The following is a 22,704-nucleotide window of genomic DNA, read 5'->3' as shown; positions in this document are numbered from 1 at the left end:
CTGCCGCTGCTGGCGGAGACTTGCCGGCATGCCGAAGCCTGCGCGCAGTGCGCCCAGGCTTCGCGGACCTCTCCGCCACCAGCGGCAGCGCTGCCGCTGCTGGCGGAGACTTGCCGGCATGCCGAAGCCTGCGCGCGCTGACATCAGCGCGCCCAGGCTTCGCGGACCTCTCCGCCAGCAGCGCTGCCGCTGCTGGCGGAGACTTGCCGGCATGCCGAAGCCTGCGCGCAGCGCGCCCAGGCTTCGCGGACCTCTCCGCCAGCAGCGGCAGCGCTGCCGCTGCTGGCGGAGACTTGCCGGCATGCCGAAGCCTGCGCGCAGCGCACCCAGGCTTCGCGGACCTCTCCGCCAGCAGCGGCAGCGCTGCCGCTGCTGGCGGAGACTTGCCGGCATGCCGAAGCCTGCGCGCAGTGCGCCCAGGCTTCGCGGACCTCTCCGCCAGCAGCGCCAGCGCTGCCGCTGCTGGCGGAGTCTTGGGGCATGCCGAAGCCTGCGCGCAGCGCGCCCAGGCTTCGCAGACCTCTCCACCAGCAGCGACAGCGCTGCCGCTGCTGGCGGAGACTTGCCGGCATGCCGAAGCCTGCGCGCAGCGTGCCCAGGCTTCGCGGACCTCTCCGCCAGCAGCGGCAACGCTGCCGCTGCTGGCGGAGACTTGCCGGCATGCCGAAGCCTGCGCGCAGCGCGCCCAGGCTTCGCGGACCTCTCCCCAGCAGCGGCAGCGCTGCCGCTGCTGGCGGAGACTTGCCGGCATGCCGAAGCCTGCGCGCGCTGACATCAGCGCCCAGGCTTCGCGGATCTCTCCTGCCTTCAAAAGCCGTCCGGGATAGCGGGAAGCGCTTCCCTGCTATCCCGGACTGCTTTTAAAATGCTGGCGCTGGGGAGCAAAGCCTTTCGGGCCCCGCCAGCCTTCCTGGACCTCTTCTGAAGGCCGGAGGGGGGGGAAGGCTTTGCTCCCCACCGCTAGCATTTAAAAGAGGTCCCCGGAGATTTCCCTATGGGCTTTCGTCTTGCGAAGCAAGCCCATAGGGAAATTCGTTTTGCGAAGCGCCTCCAAAACGGAAAACCCTTTCGTCTAGCGGGTTTTCCGTCTTGCGAGGCGTTCGTCTTGCGGGGTACCACTGTATATATATATAAATTTAAAATTAATCAATCGAAACAAAACAAGTACAATTGGTTGGGAATATATCTCATCCTGGAGTTGCACTCCTTTAAAACCTAGTGTATGCTCTTGGGTGTGCTCTTGGATCTGGGGCTGCTGTTTAGATGCCCACACATTGGTGTGGTGAAGAATGCTTTGTACCAGCTTAGGTGAATACACCAGCTGCATTGTTTCCTTAACAAGAATCATTTGGCCATATAGACCAACATCTGTATAGAAGACATCTGAAGGGAGGTTTTTATGTTTGACATTTTACTATGTTTTTATATGTGCTGTAAGCCAACCTGAGTGGCTGCATACAAATTTATTATTATTATTATTATTATTATTATTATTATTATTATTATTATTATTATTATTATTATTTTATTATTAGTGTTTGTATTATTATTATTAAGTAATGCATGGTAACATGAGAGATGTAGTTTGCACTAGCAGCATGGGCCTAGATCACAGAAGGGCATCACAGGGGCCTAACGCAACCCTCTGCACCTCCTTTGGTGCACCCTGGGACTAAAAAGGGAGAGAATGGCTAACGGATGGATGAGGACTAAAAAAGATGTGGTCACATATGTGTGAAAGAGAGAGAGTGGATGAATAGATGATGGATGGTTGAAGGAGAGGGAGAAAAAGAATGGATACTGAATGAATGAATGAATGAATGAATGAATGAATGAATGAATGAAAGAGGGAGGAGTGTTCCACCACTTTTTGCTTTGGTCCTGTTTCCCATCACGGATCTGTAGTCCTTGACCACTTTTCCCAAAGGGAATGTGGCCATTGGCCCTGCAAAAGTTGTCCAACCTTGGCCTGTGTTGGGCTTCCATGGGCAGAGGTATATCAAAATACTCTGTCCACCCCCCAGCTTCTTTCTTGTTTCCGCACATGGCTGCAATCACTGGAATGTTCAGTTCACTACTTTTATTAGTAGAGATAGTTTTTAAGTAGGCATTAGGATACTACCAAGTGGGTGTTGTTATTTTTACACTCACTTGAAGAAGCAGAAAACACCATCCTTTGACCAGATGCTAGTACCTCTGTTTCCATGGAGGGCAGTTTGTTTTCTGCCTCACTTGATGATTAGACTTCTTTTCCCTACTGCTCTTCTGGTCTTATTCCTCAGTTCTATATCCATTTTAACTACAGTACTCAAGGTTAAATACTGGGCTCGATCTCTTCTCTTACTAATTGGTATCAAGCTCACGTTGATCTCTGAACTCCAATAATTAATTGTGTAATTGACTACTCCATTTAAATCAAATGCATCCAGTGAATTGTGTGAATGAATTGTGTGTTGTGATTACCCACTCCCAAACTCAAATTACTTCAACATGGCCTGCAAAACTGTATTAATTGGTAATTTCATCAGTTGATAAACCACTTCTAAAACCAGTCACAGGTTCTGACTCCTTCCCTGTTTACCCTCCTCAAGCGATAGGCTTATCAGAAGGAGTGCTGCCATAAGCATGCTCTTCTCTAGTCTTCAGGTACATCAGTTGAATTCAAAAGCATGACCAACTCTCAAAAGTATGATCAGCTTCCAGAGAACATGGGCAAAGTGAGAGCAAGTAGGGAGCTCTCCACAACTATCAGTGCTTCAGATTGGGGCTCAAAAATGGCATCCAGCATTTTTAAGCCCCCAGGGGTGCAGATGTGTCTGTGCAAAACCGGAACTGCCTTATGGAAGTCAGATGTGCCCAGGGTAACCGCAAAAGTGTGATGGTAGCTATGCCGCAGACACTTCTTCCCAAAAAGTGAAAACAAAGAAAGTGGCAGCAAAAGCCAGAATTGCATAAATAAATTATCTGAAGTAGAACTCCAAATCTACCAGCAATCAAATCCACATTATTTAATCCACACCAAAGTAATGGTTGGGTTGCCACTGGATTAATATATCATTGGAATTGGTTGAATTGTGTATTCCAATAAAAGAGTGACTTTTTGTATTCATCTATTTTTCTTTCAGAGACTTGTGCTCTTCTCTGTCAACATCTTTCACAGTCAAGTAGAAACTGAAAATTCATGATTCATAGTGTTATTTCCTGCCTCCTATCCAAATACTTTTTATTCATTTTACTCCACTAGACAGCATTTACTTAGGCAGGCGAGAGGGGGAAAATAATTTTCAAATTGCTATGGATTGAATTTCACTTAGTTTGGATTGAACTGATTTAAATGATGAAGTTTGTGCAAATAAATTAAGGTAGAGAAAGAGATGCTATTATGATGTGCTCATTATAGGTAAAGGTAACGCCCCCTGCATGAGGCAGAAATCGCGTCCCGCCCACAACACCTCCCCTCTTGCAGGAGGAGAGGCTTAACCAGACAAGGAATATTTTGCATGATTGAAGTGCTTAGACTTCTCTCATAAAATCTAAACAGTCATTTTAACTTTTTATCCAGACATAGGCTTTTGTCAGCCCATTTATTAAAAAACATCCTGATGTTGTCAGTAGGAGTCTCTAAATCTATAGATTCAGTGTTAGTGTGTTGTTATCAGGCACCAAATTTTTTTTAGCCCTACCATCTACTCATCCTGTGCTATGAAGATCATGGTGTTCCACAAGACACTGCAGAAAAGTACCTTCAAAGGATGTCCTCAGTTCTGTTCAAATTGCCTTTAAAGACATGACTAGTAATATGGGAGTAATGCTCATTGCTTTGCTACTCCAAATTATGCATATATATTTAAATACAGGCAACCCCCTATTTACGTGGGGGTTATGTTCTGATGCACTGCATGTGTCAGTGAAATTGTGTACATTTGAAACACCATTAAAAAAGCCTGTAAAAAAACAGTTCTGTCCCAGTCCCATTCTGGCCCTTTTCATATCGTTTTTGGGTCACTACCAGGTTTGTGGCCAATGCATGTATGTGCAGTCGTGCACATATTGAACACACATAAATGGGGAGTTGCCTGTACAGAATTGCATGGAATCTTCATCGTACGTGATCATGATTTCTTTTTGTAACTTTATTTTTAATGATTCAGCAACAATAATTTCCACAATCTACTTGTGTCTTATGAGCTACAATTGTCAAATACAACTTTTGCCTCCTAATGCAACATTTATATCTCACTATCTAAATGTTGATGGTTTTTTTCAGTTTCACTGCAAGATATAACAATGAGAAAAGCTTTCCGAAGTTCCACAACTCAAGATCAGCAGCTTTTTGACCGCAAGAGTCTGCCCATTCCTTTGCAAGAGACTTATGACACATGTGAACAGCCTCCTCCACTCAACATACTTACCCCTTACAGGTCAGTGTTAAAAAATGCACAGAATGCATTTTAATTTTTCAAACTTTACTAGTGATAAGCAAGAACCCTCTAATCAAGCGAATGAGTTTAATTTGGGAACTGGAGATTTGTGTAGCTCGATTCTTATTTTTACTAGGGCAGTTTTTACGAGGACAGCTAATCATTCTAAGATTACTTTTTGCATGTTCCATTAACTGTGATGACACAGTCCCTGAGAATGCATAACTGTTGTCTTCTTCATTGTGAAATCGTACTAGTGGCTCAACCAAATTCCTAGCATTCATGTAAATATCAGGTATGATGGGTATAGTCTTCTAGCCTCATACTTTAATCTTGTCCACAGCCCTACAAATACTCAGCCCACATTGTAGAGAAAAAGGGATGTTGTTGAGGGTTTTGTTTGTGATACAGTACTGCACAGGAACCTGTTATCAGGGCTACGGCCTGTAACATTTGATTTAAAATGCAATAAAAGTGCTAGCATATTTGCAAAGCTAAAGAGGGACACAGGTGGCGCTGTGGATTAAACCACAGAGCCTAGGACTTGCCGATCAGAAGGTCGGTGGTTCGAATCCCCGCGATGGGGTGAGCTCCCGTTGCTCGGTCCCTGCTCCTGCCAACCTAGCAGTTTGAAAGCATGTCAAAGTGCAGGTAGATAAATAGGTATCGCTCCGGCGGGAAGGTAAACGGCGTTTCCGTGCACTGCTCTGGTTCTCCAGAAGCGGCTTAGTCATGCTGGCCACATGACCTGGAAGCTGTACGCCGGCTCCCTCGGCCAATAAAGCGAGATGAGCACCGCAACCCCAGAGTCGGCCACGACTGGACCTAATGGTCAGCGGTCCCTTTACCCTTTACTTTAAAGAGGGTCTGGTACAGCTTCAAATTGGATGAGGGACTGCATGATGAGATTCCTGAATGGTAGGAGCTTGGATAAGATGACCCCCAGGGTCCCTTCCAACTGAACCATTCTATTACTTCTATGCAGAGTACATTTTCAAGCCCAGTGCTGGGGCCCTCAGGTGGGGCACTGACTTGCAGCCCAGAGGGACCCAGAGACCCATTGGCTACTCTCCCTTCCAGGACCCCAACCAAATGCATTGGATGGGCAAACTAGTGCTGCTGTAGCACTGACAGAGCAATTCAAATGGCCATAAGAATGCTTTGGGTAATGCAGCCAGCTGATTGGATGCAGTGGGGTAATCGAGCTGCCCGGTTGGCTGGAGTTAGAGGGAGGGCCTCTTCACCCTTCTCCCAGATGGATGGGTGGTGACTGAAGCCTCCTCTTCCTTGCTTTAATGAAGAGAGAGCAGAGTCCGGCTGAAAAAGCCTGGTGGGACCTGATCTTCTCTTCTCTCCCCCACCCCATGGCAGCTTCCTTATCTCCCTTCCTTTCCCAAGATCCACTCTCAGCTTGAATTTGTGTACACACACTTGTTCAACCTCTACATGTCTTTTCTTTTTTGGTACATGTAGAAAACTTCATTTTCCCTCCTCTCTTCCATATACTATTTGTTTGTGCCGTCCCCCTAAGAACAATCAATTTCTCTTATTGTTCACTTTATATAATGAAAATTATATAAACCTCATACCCTTCAAATTGTTAGGATTTTCTTTCCTTAATTGGGAGGTGAGGGTTCAGCAGTCTACTTTTTGCTGTTACATGCCATATTTTATATTTATTTAGTAACATGTTTTATCTAATAATCTTATTTTTCCTTTAGAGATGATGGAAAAGAGGGTTTGAAGTTTTACACCAATCCTTCCTATTTCTTTGATCTATGGAAAGAAAAGATGTTACAAGACACTGAAGACAAAAGAAAGGAAAAAAGAAAGCAAAAGGTATTATCCTCCTAAGAAATGAGTTACGTTACGTGGTCCTGAAGGATGCCCTGCTATTAAGAAAATTTAACATCACATGAATAGAACAAATTTTCAGATTTGCACTATATTTTATTGGTTTTATTCCAATCATTTGCTTCTCATTTTTTTAACTAAAATTGACCAAAGCAACCAACAAAGCAAGACAAACCACAATAAAACAATCATTAAAATCAAACATGCTGTCATCCAGGAGGCAGAATAACACAAATAAAAAACATCCATAAAAGCCTTCTGAATGGGAGAAATTATCAAAGACCGCCTAAACACAGGAAGAGAAAAGATGCTGCTACTTTACAAAAGAAAAGAAAGGATGCTGCTGAGATATAGCCTAGTAATCTCAACCCAGTCTGGAAGCAGTTTCCCTTGTGTCAGGCAGAGGTTGTTCCCCATTCTCATGTTAGCTGCCAAGATGGAAAATAGAAATATTTAGAAGGATTAAATCAAAATTTAATATGGTATAGTCAAATCTGGTCCATTGCTATTGCTGAAAAATTAACTCATAAATTAAGGTATACTAGAGGACAAACAAAAAAGATTCTCTTTCAGCTATGTGGGAGATTTTTATTTTATATACAGTATTAATGATAACAAAGTTCAAACTCCTGTGAAATATGCTACTGCGTTCTTAGTAACTTTTCAGCTTTAAGTGAGCATATCATGAGACTGAGGACAATATCCTGGTATTTATAAATAAAACAAATATTTTAAAAGATGTCACTGCACCAATAATTATTTTTTCCAGGGATTTTATTTATTTATTTTATAAAATGTATGTGTCACTGGATTGTAGAAAAACCCCTCAAAAAAGAATTGTATATGTGTTTGGGTTTAATTTTCTTTCTTTCTTTCTTAATTTGTGTATGTTTTTGAAGTGTATTAATTTATTTTAAGAAAAAACACTCAGGTAATCCATTCTCTTGCACGACATCTTATATAATGTCAGATAAAGGGGATGAGTGCTTATATAGATGAAATGCATGTTTCTACTCCTTATGGCCTCTGTTCAAACACTTTCTTCAGTGTTTCTCAATTAGCATGATTTACAAAGCATAATAAACCTTTGCATTAATAGCTGAAGCAATTAAAAATGTACATATAAATGTTTGATTCAGTTGTAGTGATAAACCTTACTGATCTATTTTGAATTTTGTATTTGTCCTATAATTAAGTAATTTTGTTGGTGTTATAACAGATTGTATTATAGTTTTCCAGGAAGAACAGTTGTCAATTTATTTTTTGTGCTGTTTTGTAGCAGAAGAATCTAGATCGTCCTCATGAACCGGAAAAAGTGCCGCGGGCTCCTCATGACAGGCGCAGAGAGTGGCAGAAGTTAGCCCTGGGTCCAGAGCTTGCTGAAGATGACGCCAGTCTCTTACATAAGCACATTGAAATTGCTAATGGCCCTGCGTCACATTTTGAGACGAGGTTTTCTTTTTTACTTCTTACTTTTAGTAGCTAATTATTTTGTATATTAGTTATAAAAACATAAGGATTGGCCAGTTTGTAAAATAATTTTTCATAGAACTTAGAAAACTTGAGGCCATTGTTTGAACTTTCGATATCATAGACAAAATGCTCATGAGTTGGTGCTATCCATCACATCAAATTGTATTCTTCTCCTGACCTAGCAGCTTTTTTTCATTTATTGTCTGCATGGATTTTTGAGCTGCATAATCACCTGAGGCCTATTATGACAACACATTCCTACTATACCCATTTATATATTTGGATGTACACATGCTGTTTTTATGCTGGTTCTTCAGACAACCTCCTAACTACCAGCAGTTGCCACTCTGTCCTCTACACTGCTACTGCTGTTGTGATCCCTCCATTGTTCAGCTGTTCCTCCTTCAGTGTCTAAGCCAGTGGTGTCCAAACTTTTTTCAAAGAGGGCCAGATTTGATGAGGTGAAGGGCCGTGGGGGCCAGCCAAAGGGCCAACCAAAGTTGTTGACCTTTTTTAAGGATTGAAGTGGTTCAGGCTAGACTTTGGACATGCCTGGTCTAAGCCTTTGTCCTCCTTTTGCCTCTATGTTTCAGAGAACCAGAAATCCCCTTTATTTGCTATCTACTTTGCAATTAGAAGAACTCAACCATTTACATTATTTACTGTTATTTGTATACTCTGTTAACATACAAAGATTGTTACAGAGTAACGTAAGTAAAAAATATTCGCTAAATGCTTGCGAAGTGCTTCTTTTATACTTGCAGTGCTACCTTGTGTAACCTAGTTTGTCATGTTCTACTGATCATTTTGTACTGTTTCTGTCTTTGGTCTTAACCCCATACAAACTGCCAGAAGGACTGTCTTCATTCTTTTGAGGTTCTTGAAACCAATAGGGCTGTAAAAGGATGCAAAATTAGCATATGCAATTTGTAAGTGGATTTATTTTTTTTCAGACCTCAGGCATATGTGGAACACATGGATGGACCCTATTCTCTTTCTGCATTGCCATACAGCCAGATGACTGAATTGCTGAGTAGAGCAGAGGAACGTGTCTTAGTCAGGCCACATGAGCCACCCCCACCTCCACCAATGCATGGAGCAGGAGATGTGAAACCCATTCCACCCTGTGTCAGGTATGAAACACTTAAAATACTACTTCAGGACACCTTTTCATTAAACTGACAAAGCAGGGGAAAGATTGACACCACAGGTCTTGGCTATAGGCAAATCAACCTATCAAGGAACTAAAAGGCATGGAATGCTTGTTTGCCAAATAATTTGATATACAGTACTATAATAAATACAGAACTTAACATTGAGATTTCAGTTTTGTTATATTATTACTGAAAGAAAACTTACATTTTAAAAAAACCAAAAATCAGTTTTTCAAAGTGTCTTTTAAAGTACTATCTTGTTCGGTACAAAACACACTAAAGTGTAAGTCTAAAAAACAAACTTCAAACACAACTTTATATGAGTTTGAGTGTTTTCCAGTGCAGGACACAGGCACTGATTTTTGAAAATAGGTAAGGAAAATATCCTGTTTCAGCTCACACAGTATTAGCCATGTGGGGACCTGGCTTGAGACATAGGCTTCAAGAAACGAGCACATTCCAAAATCTAGTTGTAAATTTGTTAACATATTTAGAGATCAGTTTAATACTAGTTCCCAGTTCTAAAGTGCTTTCATACTATGCTTTAAAAGCAGGTGTGGGGAACCCATAGCACTCCAGATGTTGTTGGGACTCCAATTCTCACCAGCTGTAACCACCTTGGCCAATGGTCAGGAATAATGGGAATTGCAGTCTAATACCATAAAGAAGGCCACAGATCCCTCACCCCTGCTTTAAGGGTATTTCAAGTTGGTTTCAGTCTAGCACTGGCCATATGACAGAATTTATGGAACATTCTCAAAAAGTGAAAGCGTAAATAATGCAGTGTTGTTGTTACATTGTTTGAGTAGTAAATGACTAAACTATGGTGCCTTTTAGCATACGTGTGCAAAAATATATCTGCAATAGCCTTATTACTGGAGTTTAATTGAAAGTTAAATATAAATGCCCTGTGGCCAGCTTCCACTCTTATAGTAATCGCTTGGAGTGTTTTTCATTTCAGCTCTACCACAGGTTTGACTGAAAATCGTCCTCAGTCACCTGCTACTGGCAGAACACCAGTGTTTGTGAGTCCTACTCCTCCTCCACCTCCACCACCCCTTCCATCCGCCTTGTCAACTTCTTCATTAAGATCTGCAATGACTTCCACTCCACCACCTCCAGTGCCGCCGCCTCCACCCCCTCCAACAGCTGTTTTGCAAGCTCCAGCTGTGCCTCCGCCCCCAGCTCCTCTCCAGATTGCTCCTGGAGTGCTTCACCCTGCTCCTCCTCCAATTGCACCTCCTTTGGCACAACCCTCTCCTCCCGTCACCAGAGCGGCCCAAGTCTGTGAAGCCATTCCAGTTCCACAGGGCGAAATGCAAGGACTTCCTCCACCTCCTCCTCCTCCTCCATTGCCACCTCCTGGCATCCGACCCTCATCACCTGTTACAGCACTCTCCCACACTCCCACATCTGTTGCCCCTGGGGCTCACGTTCCAATAATGCCTCCATCACCACCTTCACAAGTCACTCCTGCTCCTGAACCCAAGCGTCACCCATCAACACTACCTGTCATCAGCGATGCCAGAAGTGTCCTTCTGGAAGCAATACGAAAAGGTATCTCTTCTGTTCATTGGTTAGCAGCGTTATTCGTTTAATGAATCAAATACTCTCTTAGCAGATTTAATGTTTTCAATTAAATTATTTCTGATGAGGATATTTTAAACACTTCATTGGTTCTGCAAAATAGGCAGATTACCATATATAGATTCTTTTCTCATATGCACTTTACATATCCTTGGCTAAAGTGTAAAGGTGACATGTTAGAAGTTTATAAAATTATGCATGGCCTGGGGAAAATAAATAGAGAAAAGTTTTTATCCTTCTGTCACAACACTAGAATTAATGGACACCCAGTGAAGCTAAATGTTGGAAGATTGAGGATAGATAAAAGAAAGTTCTTCATGCAGCACATAGCTAAACTGTGGAACTAAAGAGGATTAGACATAACATAGCCATGATGCCTATGTTTTGCCTTCACAGTTGGAGGTGATAAGGCCACAGGAGGGGAGAATGCTCTTGTCCTCAAATCCTGCTTGCGGATTTCCCATCAGCTTCTGGTTGGCCACTTTGAGAACAGGGTGTTGGACGAGATGGGCTCCTTAACATAAGAATGTAAAAGTGGCTTCATATAAATGTTAGCTGAAGAAGTGTTCACACAACAGAACAATTGGCCTACAGTTTTATGACCATGAGGTTATAGCAAACAATGTTTCTTTAAATTGAGCCAGAATGACTTTAAAACCCACAATTTATGTAATAAATAGAAAAACCAGGTTTTCCTTCTATTATCTGCAAATTGTTTAACCAGTCAAATACAGATAGATATTGTGCTGGTCATGTTACATCCTTCTGCCACCTAAAAACTATGATAATTTTCATGACGTCGGTCTTTTTACATTGTCAACTTTAGCTAATTAGTAGCTTGAGAATGGTTTCAGAAAAGCTGTGTATTTTGTCAACTTAAATAAAGCAAAGCAGAAAGGGGGTGGGCATATAAGACAATCACCAAGTGGTATTCTGCTTTGTGTATATACTGCATATCCCAACATTGGAAGGTCAGGCTTGCTTAACATTTGGAGAGCATGTGCTCTTAGACGTTGTTCTCCAGGATAATTTGAGAGAGACTAGTTTTATCTCCTGGGAGTCTTAGTCACCATATCAGAGGCTACAATTTTTATAGCAATTTAGCAGCAAACCTCGGAATATTTATTGAGGGAGTTGTTGACATTTCCCTTTGCTGTTAAATTACTCTGAAATAATAAAAGAAGCCATTATCCCATTTCTACTAGACTTTGCTGCAGTTTACTCTTCACGTGTGACTCTCTCCACGTGCAACTATTTTTTAATCAACTTTAAGGAGAAGTTGGAATTTTTTCATATGAGCAATTGTTGTTGATGAGTTTAGAACCCTAAAAAGGACAATGAAGAAGAAAAAAAGGGTATATAATATTTATTGTTGCTAATGCTTACTGGTAGGTTTAGCATCCATCAGCCTTCTATTTGAGCTGATTTCTAAAGCTACCAGGAAAAAACTTCATTGTCACTAAAGGACCATTGAATATTTAATACAAGCTACAGCAGAAGTTTGTTGTTGCTTTTTACAGTAAAAGCATGATTGAAAAGAATATATGCCTCTCAAAAAGACATCTGCATTAGTAGCCAATTATAACTTCAACCTTTGTTACTTTTTTTAAAAAAAAGTAGAAATAGCTTATGTTCAGGAGGAGAAACTGGAGTGTCATTGTGTGATAATTGCATTTTTATGCCTTACGATATATTTCCATACACTTATGTCCTTAGGAGAAGAATCAAAACAATTTCCTCTATGTTACATGAAATCCCCTCCCTGTATAAAACTATAGCCATATACAAACTAGTTTTTTGTGGAGATTTGCAAGATACTGGGGAAACTGCAAATGCATGAACTATAAAAAGCTGTCTAAAACAATTGAAAATTTTTGGCATTGCTTTGAACAAAGCAAGTTCATATTAGCATGTCTGATAAATATGGTGTACACAGTACTATTAATTCCCCCCTTGTACTTTTAGGTATTCAGTTACGAAAAGTTGAAGAGCAACGTGAACAAGAAGCTAAACACGAGCGTGTTGAGAATGATGTTGCCACCATCTTGTCTCGTCGCATTGCTGTGGAATACAGTGATTCAGAAGATGACTCAGAGTTTGATGAAGTTGACTGGTTGGAGTAGAATGGATATATGCTACTAAACTGAATGCTGATGTCCATTGTGGTGCTTGTTCTTTAAAACTGTTTGGTCATTTCTAGTGTTTTTGTATTTTCTTTATATAATCCATGTTTTTCTACTTTTCAGTTCACAAAATGTTGGCACATCTTTGAAACTAAATGTTTTACAGTGATACAGCTCTTTTAAAAGAGTGTAATTTTGTTCCAGTAGACCACTAAGTATTAAGCATGGGCAGCTGTTGGTAGAGTAGCAGATTAAAATTTTCTGGCATATCTTTAACTGTGCACTTTGTGAATTTTAAGTTATGAAGGCAGAAGCTTCCAGGAGAGTTGTACGTAGTAATGAGCATTACTACACTGTTAACAGTTTAAAAACAGAAGGGTGTAATCCATCAAGTGCTGCAATTCCCAGGTACTTCATAGGGATTTGAGCAGGAGAAGAACTTGGGGGTTTGCACCCTAGTTATTACTGCCTTGATTAAATCTGTACATTACAAGGTACATGTAGTTCTAGCAGCACTGGACACACTGAAAGAAAAACAAATAATGATCTTTGGGGGTTTTATTGTTGTTTTTAATTAAAAATATGGCCTTATTTGAATGTTTTAAGATTTTCTTTACTGGTACCTATTGTGTGATACTATTTTGCCTGCTTGAGAGTTTGACCCTCCTCCCCCACCTTGTGAAATCTTCTGACTTAGGCATTCTATGTAACTTATGTAACTGTTAGAAATAACAGTTTGATTTAAATAAATGGTTTGTTTTAAATGTTTCTAGCTGTTGCTTTTTTCAGCACCGAGTCACTTTAAGAGCATTACTATATAAGAAACAAAAACAACAGCAGACAACACCAATGTTTGGCTGAATTTGTAGCCCTACTCAGAGGGAATTCATTGCCTTAAGTAAGTCAGGAACTACTTAGTATGAATAAACCAATCACACCAACCAAAATTAAAACAATTGCTTGTTTCTTAAATTAGCTGTGCTATGAAAACATTAGCTTCAGCTGAATTTACCCAATCCTCAAGTTCTTTATCTACAATTAATAATTGTTACCATTCACTGTTGGAAAACAAGGGTCATCACCTTAAAAAACAACCACCACCATGTATTTATATAACAAAATGCTGTTGCTTTTTGTCTATGTGGTATGTATCTGCAATTTTATTCCTTCCCAAACAGCTAAAATAACAAAAAGGGTCAAAACACCAATTTGATTTAGCTAAGTAATGAAGAACCTAAGGCACTGTTTAGTTTAACACGAAATAACCCAGCTTCTCGATTTTAACAGTCTGCGTAGGAAGGCAATGTGTAACTGACAGCTAGAGAACTCGTAGCTCTTACACTTTCCAAAGTAGGCTGATGATCATTAGCAGGTGGGAGGCTGTTTTATATTTCCTGCTCTGTACTACAGAGCAATCTATTCTGCCTCTCAAAAGAACCCATAAAGCAGCTTGATGGTAAATTCTGCCTTCAAAGAAATGTTTGTGTGCCAAGAAGTGCTGCCAGAAATAACTGATGAATCACGCATAATCTGTAATCTATATAAAGGAGCTTTTTTTGTCTCCTAATATGTTCTAATGAACAGATTAATTAGAACTAAACTAACAGCTATAAATATTTTGTCTACAGATAAGCTTTCCAACCTTGACGAGGGAGATTCTCTGTAAGTAAGTGATGTTTTGCAAGAATTTGGATCAACTGAGAGATATGCCTACTACTTTCTGCCCAAAGCAAACCGTTGCCTGTGGCAGTCTCTTTACCTTGTTTCTCTGGGAAATGGGCTGACTGATTCATTTGCTATTGTTAGTAGCCATGTTTTTTGCATAGTGCTAGTCAGCCATTTCAGATACACACCTGATAATTGCTACCTAGGTACTACCATGCACTTTCTGTGTACTTCATCCTTTTTCATTGGTGTTTTAAACAAGCAAAATTACTGCCATGGTTTTTTCAAATTCTGTGCAAATAAAAGCTGAATTCTGGAAAACATACATAATTTTTTGCAAAGTGAACTATGTTTTCTGCACTTCTGTGTAAGAAGAAAATATTGATTTTGATACTGGTCACAGAAATCATTCTGAAACTCAATTCCCCCCCCCCAAGACATTTGTCTAGTCTCAATAAATGTGGATATAGGCTTGAAAGTGTTCAGTTTGGAGAGACAGCTAAGCAGGACTTAGTTTTGCAAATAGTCTTTATCCTGATAAGACAGAGGTGCTACTGTGCCTGCAGATGGTGTTTGCACTCTCCCTGAAGGACCAGGTTTATCTTTTGCAGATGCTTATAGCTCTGGTCCTGACAAGTAGCTCAAGTGGCATGGAGAGGTTCCTGTCAGCTAATGCTGGTGCACCTTCTCTTCAGCTGGAATAGCCTGGCCACAATCATTCATGCTCTGGTACATCTCAAATTACTGCAACCCATTTTACTTGTGTTTAATTGTGTTTGTATTTTGACACTATGCTGAATATGACTAACAAACTGTCTAATCCAACAAGCTTCCATACTCACTGTCATTATGGCATGAAGCAATACCATGAAGTTGCCAGTTCTCATCTCCTGTTGAAAACTGTTTGCTTCTACATGACTCAGCAATAACCTTACATGGCTTCTGGAGACTGTGTTAATGAGATAGAAAGTGGGGCCATTGGTGGTCTTTCCAGAAAACAACACCCCAGCAGCCTTCCTGGAGGCTAATGCAATGCCTGATAGCATCATCTTGGTGCCACTCTGCCCCAGTTAACACTGCAGTGTTATGTAGCCATGTGCTCACGTTTTAACAGTATGGCCAGTTGTGACTCAGAAATATGCACCTCACAAGGTTATTGGCAGTGCTGGCAGTGACACCCACACAATGCTTCTTAGCAAGTAAGTCTGATAGTGTGCAGATTTTTCTTCTACACATAATCCCTACACATAAGAATCTTGATCCATATGAGAATCCTCACATGGAAGTTTCTCTATGCAGATAATCCTGGCTATATTAGGACTATCACTATCATTATTATATTTACTTATACCCTGCCTTTTCCCCTGACAAGACTGAAGGCAGCTGACAGGTTTTTTTAAAAAAAAATTGCTAAAAATATAGATTTTTGTTAAAAGTCCATTTCCAAAAACCTGGTAGAAGAACAAGTCTTCACCTGCCAACCAAAGGACAAGGAGGGAGCTAGTCTAGCTTCTTGGGGAAGGGGGCAGTTCCAAAGTCAGGGGGCAGCCACCAAGAAGGCCCTGTTCTGTGTCCCCACCAAGTATGCCTGTGAAAGTGGTGGGACTGAAAAGACCTCCCCTCAAGATCTCAAAACCCAGACAGGTTCGTATGAGGGAATATGGTCTTTCAGATATCTTGGACCTAATCTGTATAGTATTTGTCAGGGCTGCCTCAGGTCTCAGCTCACAAAAGACCAACGCCAAGTTCTTCTTATATACAAGGATGTTTATTGCAGTTCATAGTTGGTTCCAACACCGAGGCGTGCAGCCCCTACGTCTGTTAGCCTTAGACCGTTGAAGTCCCCTCTGAATTAGTCCCTCCCCTGCACCAGTTTAAGAGGCTTACGCTGCCCCACCTCTTTCTCTCCTTCCTTTTCCGCAGGGTCTTTCTGCCCGCTGGGGTTCCGCTCCTCCTGGATTCCCCTGACGCTGAATCCCCAGACTGCTCTTCCCCCCTCCTGCGGGCTTTGGGACCTGGCTCCTCCTCCGGGCTCCCTGTACTTCCGCGCGCCTCCACATTTGAACTTGGCGCGTGCGCCCAACCTCTAACTTTCCTTTTGACAGTTATACTACTCCCTTCATTGCCCTCCTCCCCTTCCGGGATGATGACTTGCTCTGACCCCTCCTCTTTCTCTGCTGCCGGAGCTGCTTCCCCTGGCACACTGGAAACTCCCCCCCCTTCGCTGCACTCTGGTGGGGAAACTGGCCCTGATTCCCAGCTGCCGCTTTGGGGTCCCCTGCTGGCCCCCCGCTCCTGACACTCTCCCCCTGGGGCTCCCCTTGCCCTGACCACGGGCGCCCCCTTCTGGGAATCCTCTGATTCGCTGGAGAGACTCATAGAATCCCCTGCGTCATTGTCATCCTCTTCCTCGCTGTCCTGGGATTCCTCTCCATCGCTCTCCATTTCCTGCCTTCCCTGTGCCTCCGTCCCTGTACCCCTGACAGTATTTTATAGGTCAAAACTTTGAACTGTGCCCAGAAACAGACTGGTAGCCAGTGGAGCTGTTGTAGCAAGGAAATAGTATGCTCCCTACAATCAGCCCCAGTCAGCAAATTGGCTGCAGCTCTTTGAGTTTTTGAGTACTTTTCAAAGGCAACCCTATGTAGAGTATGTTACAGTATTCCAAATGTAATATAACAATACACTTCATGTATAATTCCTGCATCATGCTAATTTTGGTGAACTACTAAACATTAAGAAGAAAATGAAACATTACAACTCCTAAACAAGTATTGACTGGGTAGGATTTTGAAACATAACGTGAGACAAACATTTCCCTGAATCCACATTATTTCAAGGTCTCTGTCCTCTCAGTGTACAGAGCAGATCATAGGATTTGTGGAGTCTGAATGAATGGTATTGTATACTCCATAGAGGAGACGGCTCTGTGCACCTCTGTGTGTTATGGTTCATTTCCCCCTCACCCTTCTCCCACCACAATACCCATTTCCTGTTTTCCAGTTCTACACTAAAATGCTGTACAGAAAATACTAGAATCCCCTTAGGAACCGTCTCAAAAATGATCATTGTTTGACATTTGCAAAACAGTGATACTATCATATAGAATGGGAGAGGAAAACAGTTTAAGGTTTGGTAGTTTTCAATTAATTAGCATGTTGAAACTGGAGTTCAAGGGTCAGTCATGGCATAAAGACAGGCACCTGACAGGACATTTGATTACGCTCCTTGTGTGTTTTGGTGAACACCATGACACTGCATATACACAGGGCTCTGCATACAGAAAATCCCACACATAATCCTTGGCATCACCAGCAGTTTTGGGAGATACTGAGCCCCAGGAGAACTGCCACTAGCCAAACATGCAATACTGGATTACATACAGAATGTATACAGGAGGTTGCATAAATATTATAAAGTGGGACTTGCACAACTCACATATCTCAGTGTCTCAGGGTTCTTCTGAAGTTCCATAACAGTTTTCCTCTCATCATTTATTTTCATTCTATAGCAGCAGCTTCACAATCACCACAGATGAAATTTGTAATTTCGATCCTTTATTGTGCTTTCGGAATCTGGGGGAATAAAATACTCTCTTTTACCTTTTGAAAAGAGGGTTTTAAGAATGATCATGTCATGTTGCTTTCTTCCCCAGTCTAATCCTCTTATTTATAGAATCAAAGAATTGTAGAATTGGAAGGTGCCCAAGAGTCATCTAGTCTTCCCCCCAGAATGCTCCTTGATTTACACCATGCTTGTAAGTAAGAAATAGAATGGTAGCCAATATAGTTTGCGCAAATGTTTGCATCAGCACAAAAATACAAAATCCTCTCAGTTCCATAGACTGGATGGATGGATGCAAATTCTGTAATTGCAGAATAGCTAAACTTTACACTGATCGATTACATTTTTCTGAAACGTTATTAAAAGGTTTATCATAAAATCATAGAGTTGGAAGAGAACCAGGTATCATCTAGTCCAACCTCCTCAATGCTCAGTCCCCCATCCATTTTGAAACCAAACCAGACCCTGCTTAACTTTGCAAATGTGCTAGCAGTTTTATTGCTACACCAGCATCCCTTACAGATTGGGGGTTACAATAAAGAGTTAATGTCTCATGGTCACCAGAGCTGCCTTTCTATCTCCTGACTTGCATTCTTGTGTTTATTGCCAATATAAGTTTTACTATGTACATTTGGTAGCCTCTTATTCTTTAAAAAAGTTATGTTTATAACAATTGCATGCCAATCTTGAGCTGAAATGAATACTGCATGGAGTCCATGTCATAGATAGCTCTAGGGAAGAATGAGGGCCCTCTGCTGCTCAGCATGCCAACAGTTTTTTAAGACCAAAATTGTGATGTGGCAAAATATTAGCTAGCTTATTATTTTTGGGGAAATAATATCTAAGCACCCACTCTGTTCTTGAAATTGTAATTTGTTTTAAAATAGTGTTGGTGTTGTTGATGTTAATTCAATTTATATACGCCCTTTATCAAAGTTCCCAAGGCAGTGTAAAACATTAAAAACATAATAAAAAGCACAATAACAGACAGCATAACAATAAAATAAACATATTGGCAGCAATAACATCTCTGCATAGTGTGTATATGTTAAAACCAGGACCAGCAGGATACAGCTGAGGTCGCATGATAAAGCAGTCGTCCACAGTGCCTGTCTCTCTAAATTGTGTGTTGTGCCACACTCTCCACGGCAGCCATGTGATGTTATGCTGCACACCCTCTCCCCATAGCAGCTATTTTGTGACTGGAGCCCACAGAACTCTTTCAAAATTGTAAATGTGCTTACTAGTCCAAGATGGTTGGCAACCTTTGGCTTATGCTCTTGGAAGTAGTATTCAGCCACCATGATTAGTAGCCATTCATTGACTTATCCTCCAGGACTTTGTCTGATCCCCAGGCAAGAAGAAGCTGGTCACCTGGAGTTGCTCAAGGGACCCTGCTTTCCATGGTGCTCGAGTCATCCTGCTGATGTTTCACTCACAGCTAATCTTTTTGTATCAAAAGCCTAATGGAGAAAGAAAAGACTTGGAATTTAGTAAAAGAGTCTGTGAAAATGGAAATGCACACCAACAGGTGGCAGCATCCCCCTGCTTTTCACAATCTGGAGCTCATTAAAGATTTCCAGAAGATCTTTGGAAGAGCTGCTTTTGTGACATTTTATCTACACAAATGCATACAAGAAGCATGCGCCCCCTTTTCCATGATCACACCTGAATATTTGGTAAAGGTTCAGTTCACTGCATCTGTACACTGGTGAGCAGAGAGGTGGATGACTGTCGCACGTGATGGTGCACACTCATCTCCGCAGATGGCATTTGTGAAACAGTGATGAGTGTGGATATGGTAACATATGGGATATAAGAGTAAGCAAGGCTGCTCTCCCGCAACCACTTCAAGCAGCAGGTGCTGGGCAGGGAGGGGGAGAGCAGCAGCTCCCTGGTTGTTGCTCCTAAGGTGCTCTGCCCAGTTCCCTGTGTCTGAAGACACAGCTATGTAGGCTATATCACATGCCTTTGCCCCACACTAAATTAGCCTGCTGCCTCAGGTGCTGTGGAAGACCCATTACCGGGGTGAGTTAAGATTCAGCTTCTGTTTCTGGGCTAAAGTTGAGTGGTGGGGGGGGAACACACATTATTCTTTGCAACAGGCAGTAAGTGTTCAGCCCTGTGTGTAAAGTTTATCAGTGATACAAGAATATTGCCATAAGAGAGTTGCGGTTGGGAAGGCAAAACTCCCCAAGCATATGGAATGCAATCACAGAATAGGGCTTGTGAGCAGTGCTTGATTGCAAAAAGTGCCTGATCTTAGGTTTATATTGAAGGTGTTTTCCTCACAAGCAAACATAGCAAACTTGGGGCAGAGGGGATTGGTAGAGGCGGGGGGGGGGGGAGGACATGACCACTTTTCCAATGCCGAACTTCCCCTCTCAAAGTTGCTTTGCCAATATTTTAATCAGGCATATTTGCATCCTTGCATTCAGTTGTGGTGTACTAAGGAATTTTGTGGAAAAGCTTCCTGCCTAAGTATGCTTAAATTCACAGTTACTTTCATAGAATCATAGAATTGTAGAGTTAGAAGCAATCCCAGGGGTCATCTGGTCCAACCCCCTTCAGTGCAGGAAATTGCAACTAAAGCATCCCTTGCAGAAGGTCCCCAACCTCTGCATCAAAACCTGCAGTGAAGGAGAGTCCAGGGGGAGTCCATTCCATTCTTACTTCAGCAGTGCTCTCTAAAGGGCAGTTGCTTCTAAAAATAAAACACATTTACTGATGTTGATATAATGAAGAGCAGCCTGTGAAGGCCATATCTACATGTGAGCTTCAAACATGAGCTCAGGAAGCACAGTTGAGCCAGTATGATACAAACTTTAACGGAGATGTACATCTAGTGACGCTGTCTTTTCATGAAACAGGGAATAGTTTCCTGCACACAGTGGATGCAAAACCTGAAGCTCAATATCTCTTAAACCAGCCTTCATCAGCCTTATGCCCTTGAAATAGCTGTGTTGGCTGGGGCTGATGGGAAATGTAGTCCAAAACTTGTGAAGGGCACCAGGTTGGCAAAGACTCCTTAAACTAACCTACCAAAAGCACTTGTGCAGTGGTAAAGTCACAAATGAAAGCAGTTCAGACAAAATGAAGTGGCCTATACAGCCAGGAATGGAGTTTTAAGACTCATTTGATCTTTCAGTTATAATCATAACTAGCTGCTCCTTTATTTTTTCTTCTGCGAGCAGCTATGTCTGACTGTACCCTTCCCATCAAACACAGGGATTGCCTCTCTGTGGATAAATAAGGACAATTTTAAAAACTTGAGGAGAAAGGTATCCATTGGATAAGAGACCTTCTGCCTAGAGGTAAAGCAACCTCAAAGCATGATCTCCTAGAGAAATTGGATGATGCCCAGTTAACCTGGTTTCAATCTATTCAATTGTGCACATTCATTCTGTTGGGAGCCACTTAGAGTGGCTGGGGAAACCCAGCCAGATGGCCGGGTTATAAATAATAAATTATTATTATTATTATTACTACTATTATTTCCAAGATACTTGGAATGCAAGGGGAATGGCCTTCATTCTCTTATGTCATTTGAATCTCTATATAACAAATCAAAATATGGCATAAAAGGAGCTGCAACTTTAAATTATAGCATTCTTTTAGAACAATATGCAGGTGATACAGGAGGCCTCCAGACAGTGTGGGAAAGAGAATTGGGGATCCTAATTGCAGATAATAAATGGCAGTCAATTTGGCACAACCCATCCCTATGTACAATCTCTGCTCGTTTGCAGGAGGCTTCTCTTAAAATTGTATTTCGCTGGCACTGGACTCCACCACGTCTAGCCAAAATAAACACTACCCTCTCTCGCCCATGCTGGAAAGGCCACTGAGCGATAGGCTCATATTTTCATGCATGGTGGAGTTGCACGCTGGTATACACCTTTTGGGGAAAGGTGTTCCAGATTATTTCCAAAATTACTCAGCAATCCCTTCCACCCAATTCAGCTCTTGCCTTGTTATCCTTAGGCTCAAATTTAAAAAATAACCTTAAATGCAGACACTTAATATTTTTTTCTATTATCAGCTAACAGAAATCCCCCTTGAAACCTGGGTAAATAATATTTGGAACGTGGCTCTATTGGAATGCCTTACTCGCCATAGAAGGGTAATTAAAGGCACTTCAAAGATAGACATTTTTGGCGAGACTTGGCTTCCATTATTTTCCTTTATAAATGAGACAGTATATACTTTCATTCCACCCACAACACAAGAATCTCTGTGGAGAAGATACCTGAATTGACAATGCATAAATAAATGTATTGCTTATGTACTGTGTACTGCATATGAAACTTAAGAATGTACCACTGGACAGGTTACTGTAGTTCTATGTTCTTGTATTTACATGAAAATCAATAAAAAATATTTGAATTAAAAAAAACCACACACACAGGGATTGCCTTTCTAATTTTAAACACGTTAACCCCAGATTTTCATTTTATAAATGACAGCAAAGATGCTTTGCTGATTAAACTACTGCTGTCTACACAAATGCTGAGCTTGTGATAGCATCACATTCTTGTTCATCAACTGCTTTATTTTTATTTAAGTGCCCAAAGTGGAACGTCATAAGTCAAATTCTTTCTAATTCAAAATTTTGACTATAATTAAAAAAAAAATCTCATTGCCAACACATGATTGTTCAAAACACCTTCATTAACTTACTGTTCAGAGAAGAGTAAACACAGCCAGGAGAAATATCAACTGCACAGATTGTCTTACTTGGCAAATGGAGTAGTTTAGAATAATCTTTGCATGTCATGTGCCCTTGCATGTGTTGCTCTCACCAGCATCTTCTGCACAGCCAGACACCTTCTTACATCACAAGACAGTCTCAAAAATAAATAA

The 22,704-nt window shown here is 41.5% G+C and overlaps 2 protein-coding genes across 4 annotated transcripts in view; one reads left to right on the top strand and one right to left on the bottom strand.

Moving 5' to 3' along the window:
* Nucleotides 1-13,380, top strand: part of WASF1 (WASP family member 1) — a 52,513-nt gene extending 39,133 nt beyond the window's left edge. For all 3 annotated transcript variants that reach the window (XM_081186702.1, XM_081186703.1, XM_081186701.1), the window contains 6 exons: nt 4,268-4,421; nt 6,143-6,260; nt 7,555-7,727; nt 8,702-8,881; nt 9,864-10,459; nt 12,455-13,380. In XM_081186702.1, the coding sequence (XP_081042828.1) occupies nt 4,268-4,421; nt 6,143-6,260; nt 7,555-7,727; nt 8,702-8,881; nt 9,864-10,459; nt 12,455-12,612 (1,379 nt within the window). In that variant the 3' untranslated portion in view covers nt 12,613-13,380. The remainder of the gene's footprint in view (nt 1-4,267; nt 4,422-6,142; nt 6,261-7,554; nt 7,728-8,701; nt 8,882-9,863; nt 10,460-12,454) is intronic.
* CDC40 (cell division cycle 40) overlaps nt 1-19,231 on the bottom strand; it is a 96,728-nt gene extending 77,497 nt beyond the window's left edge. The window contains exons 1-2 of the mRNA XM_081186705.1: nt 19,086-19,231; nt 17,716-17,852 (exon numbers count right to left, since the gene is read on the bottom strand). Coding sequence (XP_081042831.1) covers nt 17,716-17,781 — 66 coding nt within the window. The 5' untranslated portion in view covers nt 17,782-17,852; nt 19,086-19,231. The remainder of the gene's footprint in view (nt 1-17,715; nt 17,853-19,085) is intronic.
* Between the last annotated feature and the right edge of the window lie 3,473 nt (nt 19,232-22,704).

This window comes from Podarcis bocagei, assembly GCF_964188305.1.
Source record: "Podarcis bocagei genome assembly, chromosome: 3".
Taxonomy (NCBI): domain Eukaryota; kingdom Metazoa; phylum Chordata; class Lepidosauria; order Squamata; family Lacertidae; genus Podarcis; species Podarcis bocagei.
Note: the sequence above shows the minus strand (reverse complement) of the source record. Positions and strands in the feature narration are given on the sequence as shown.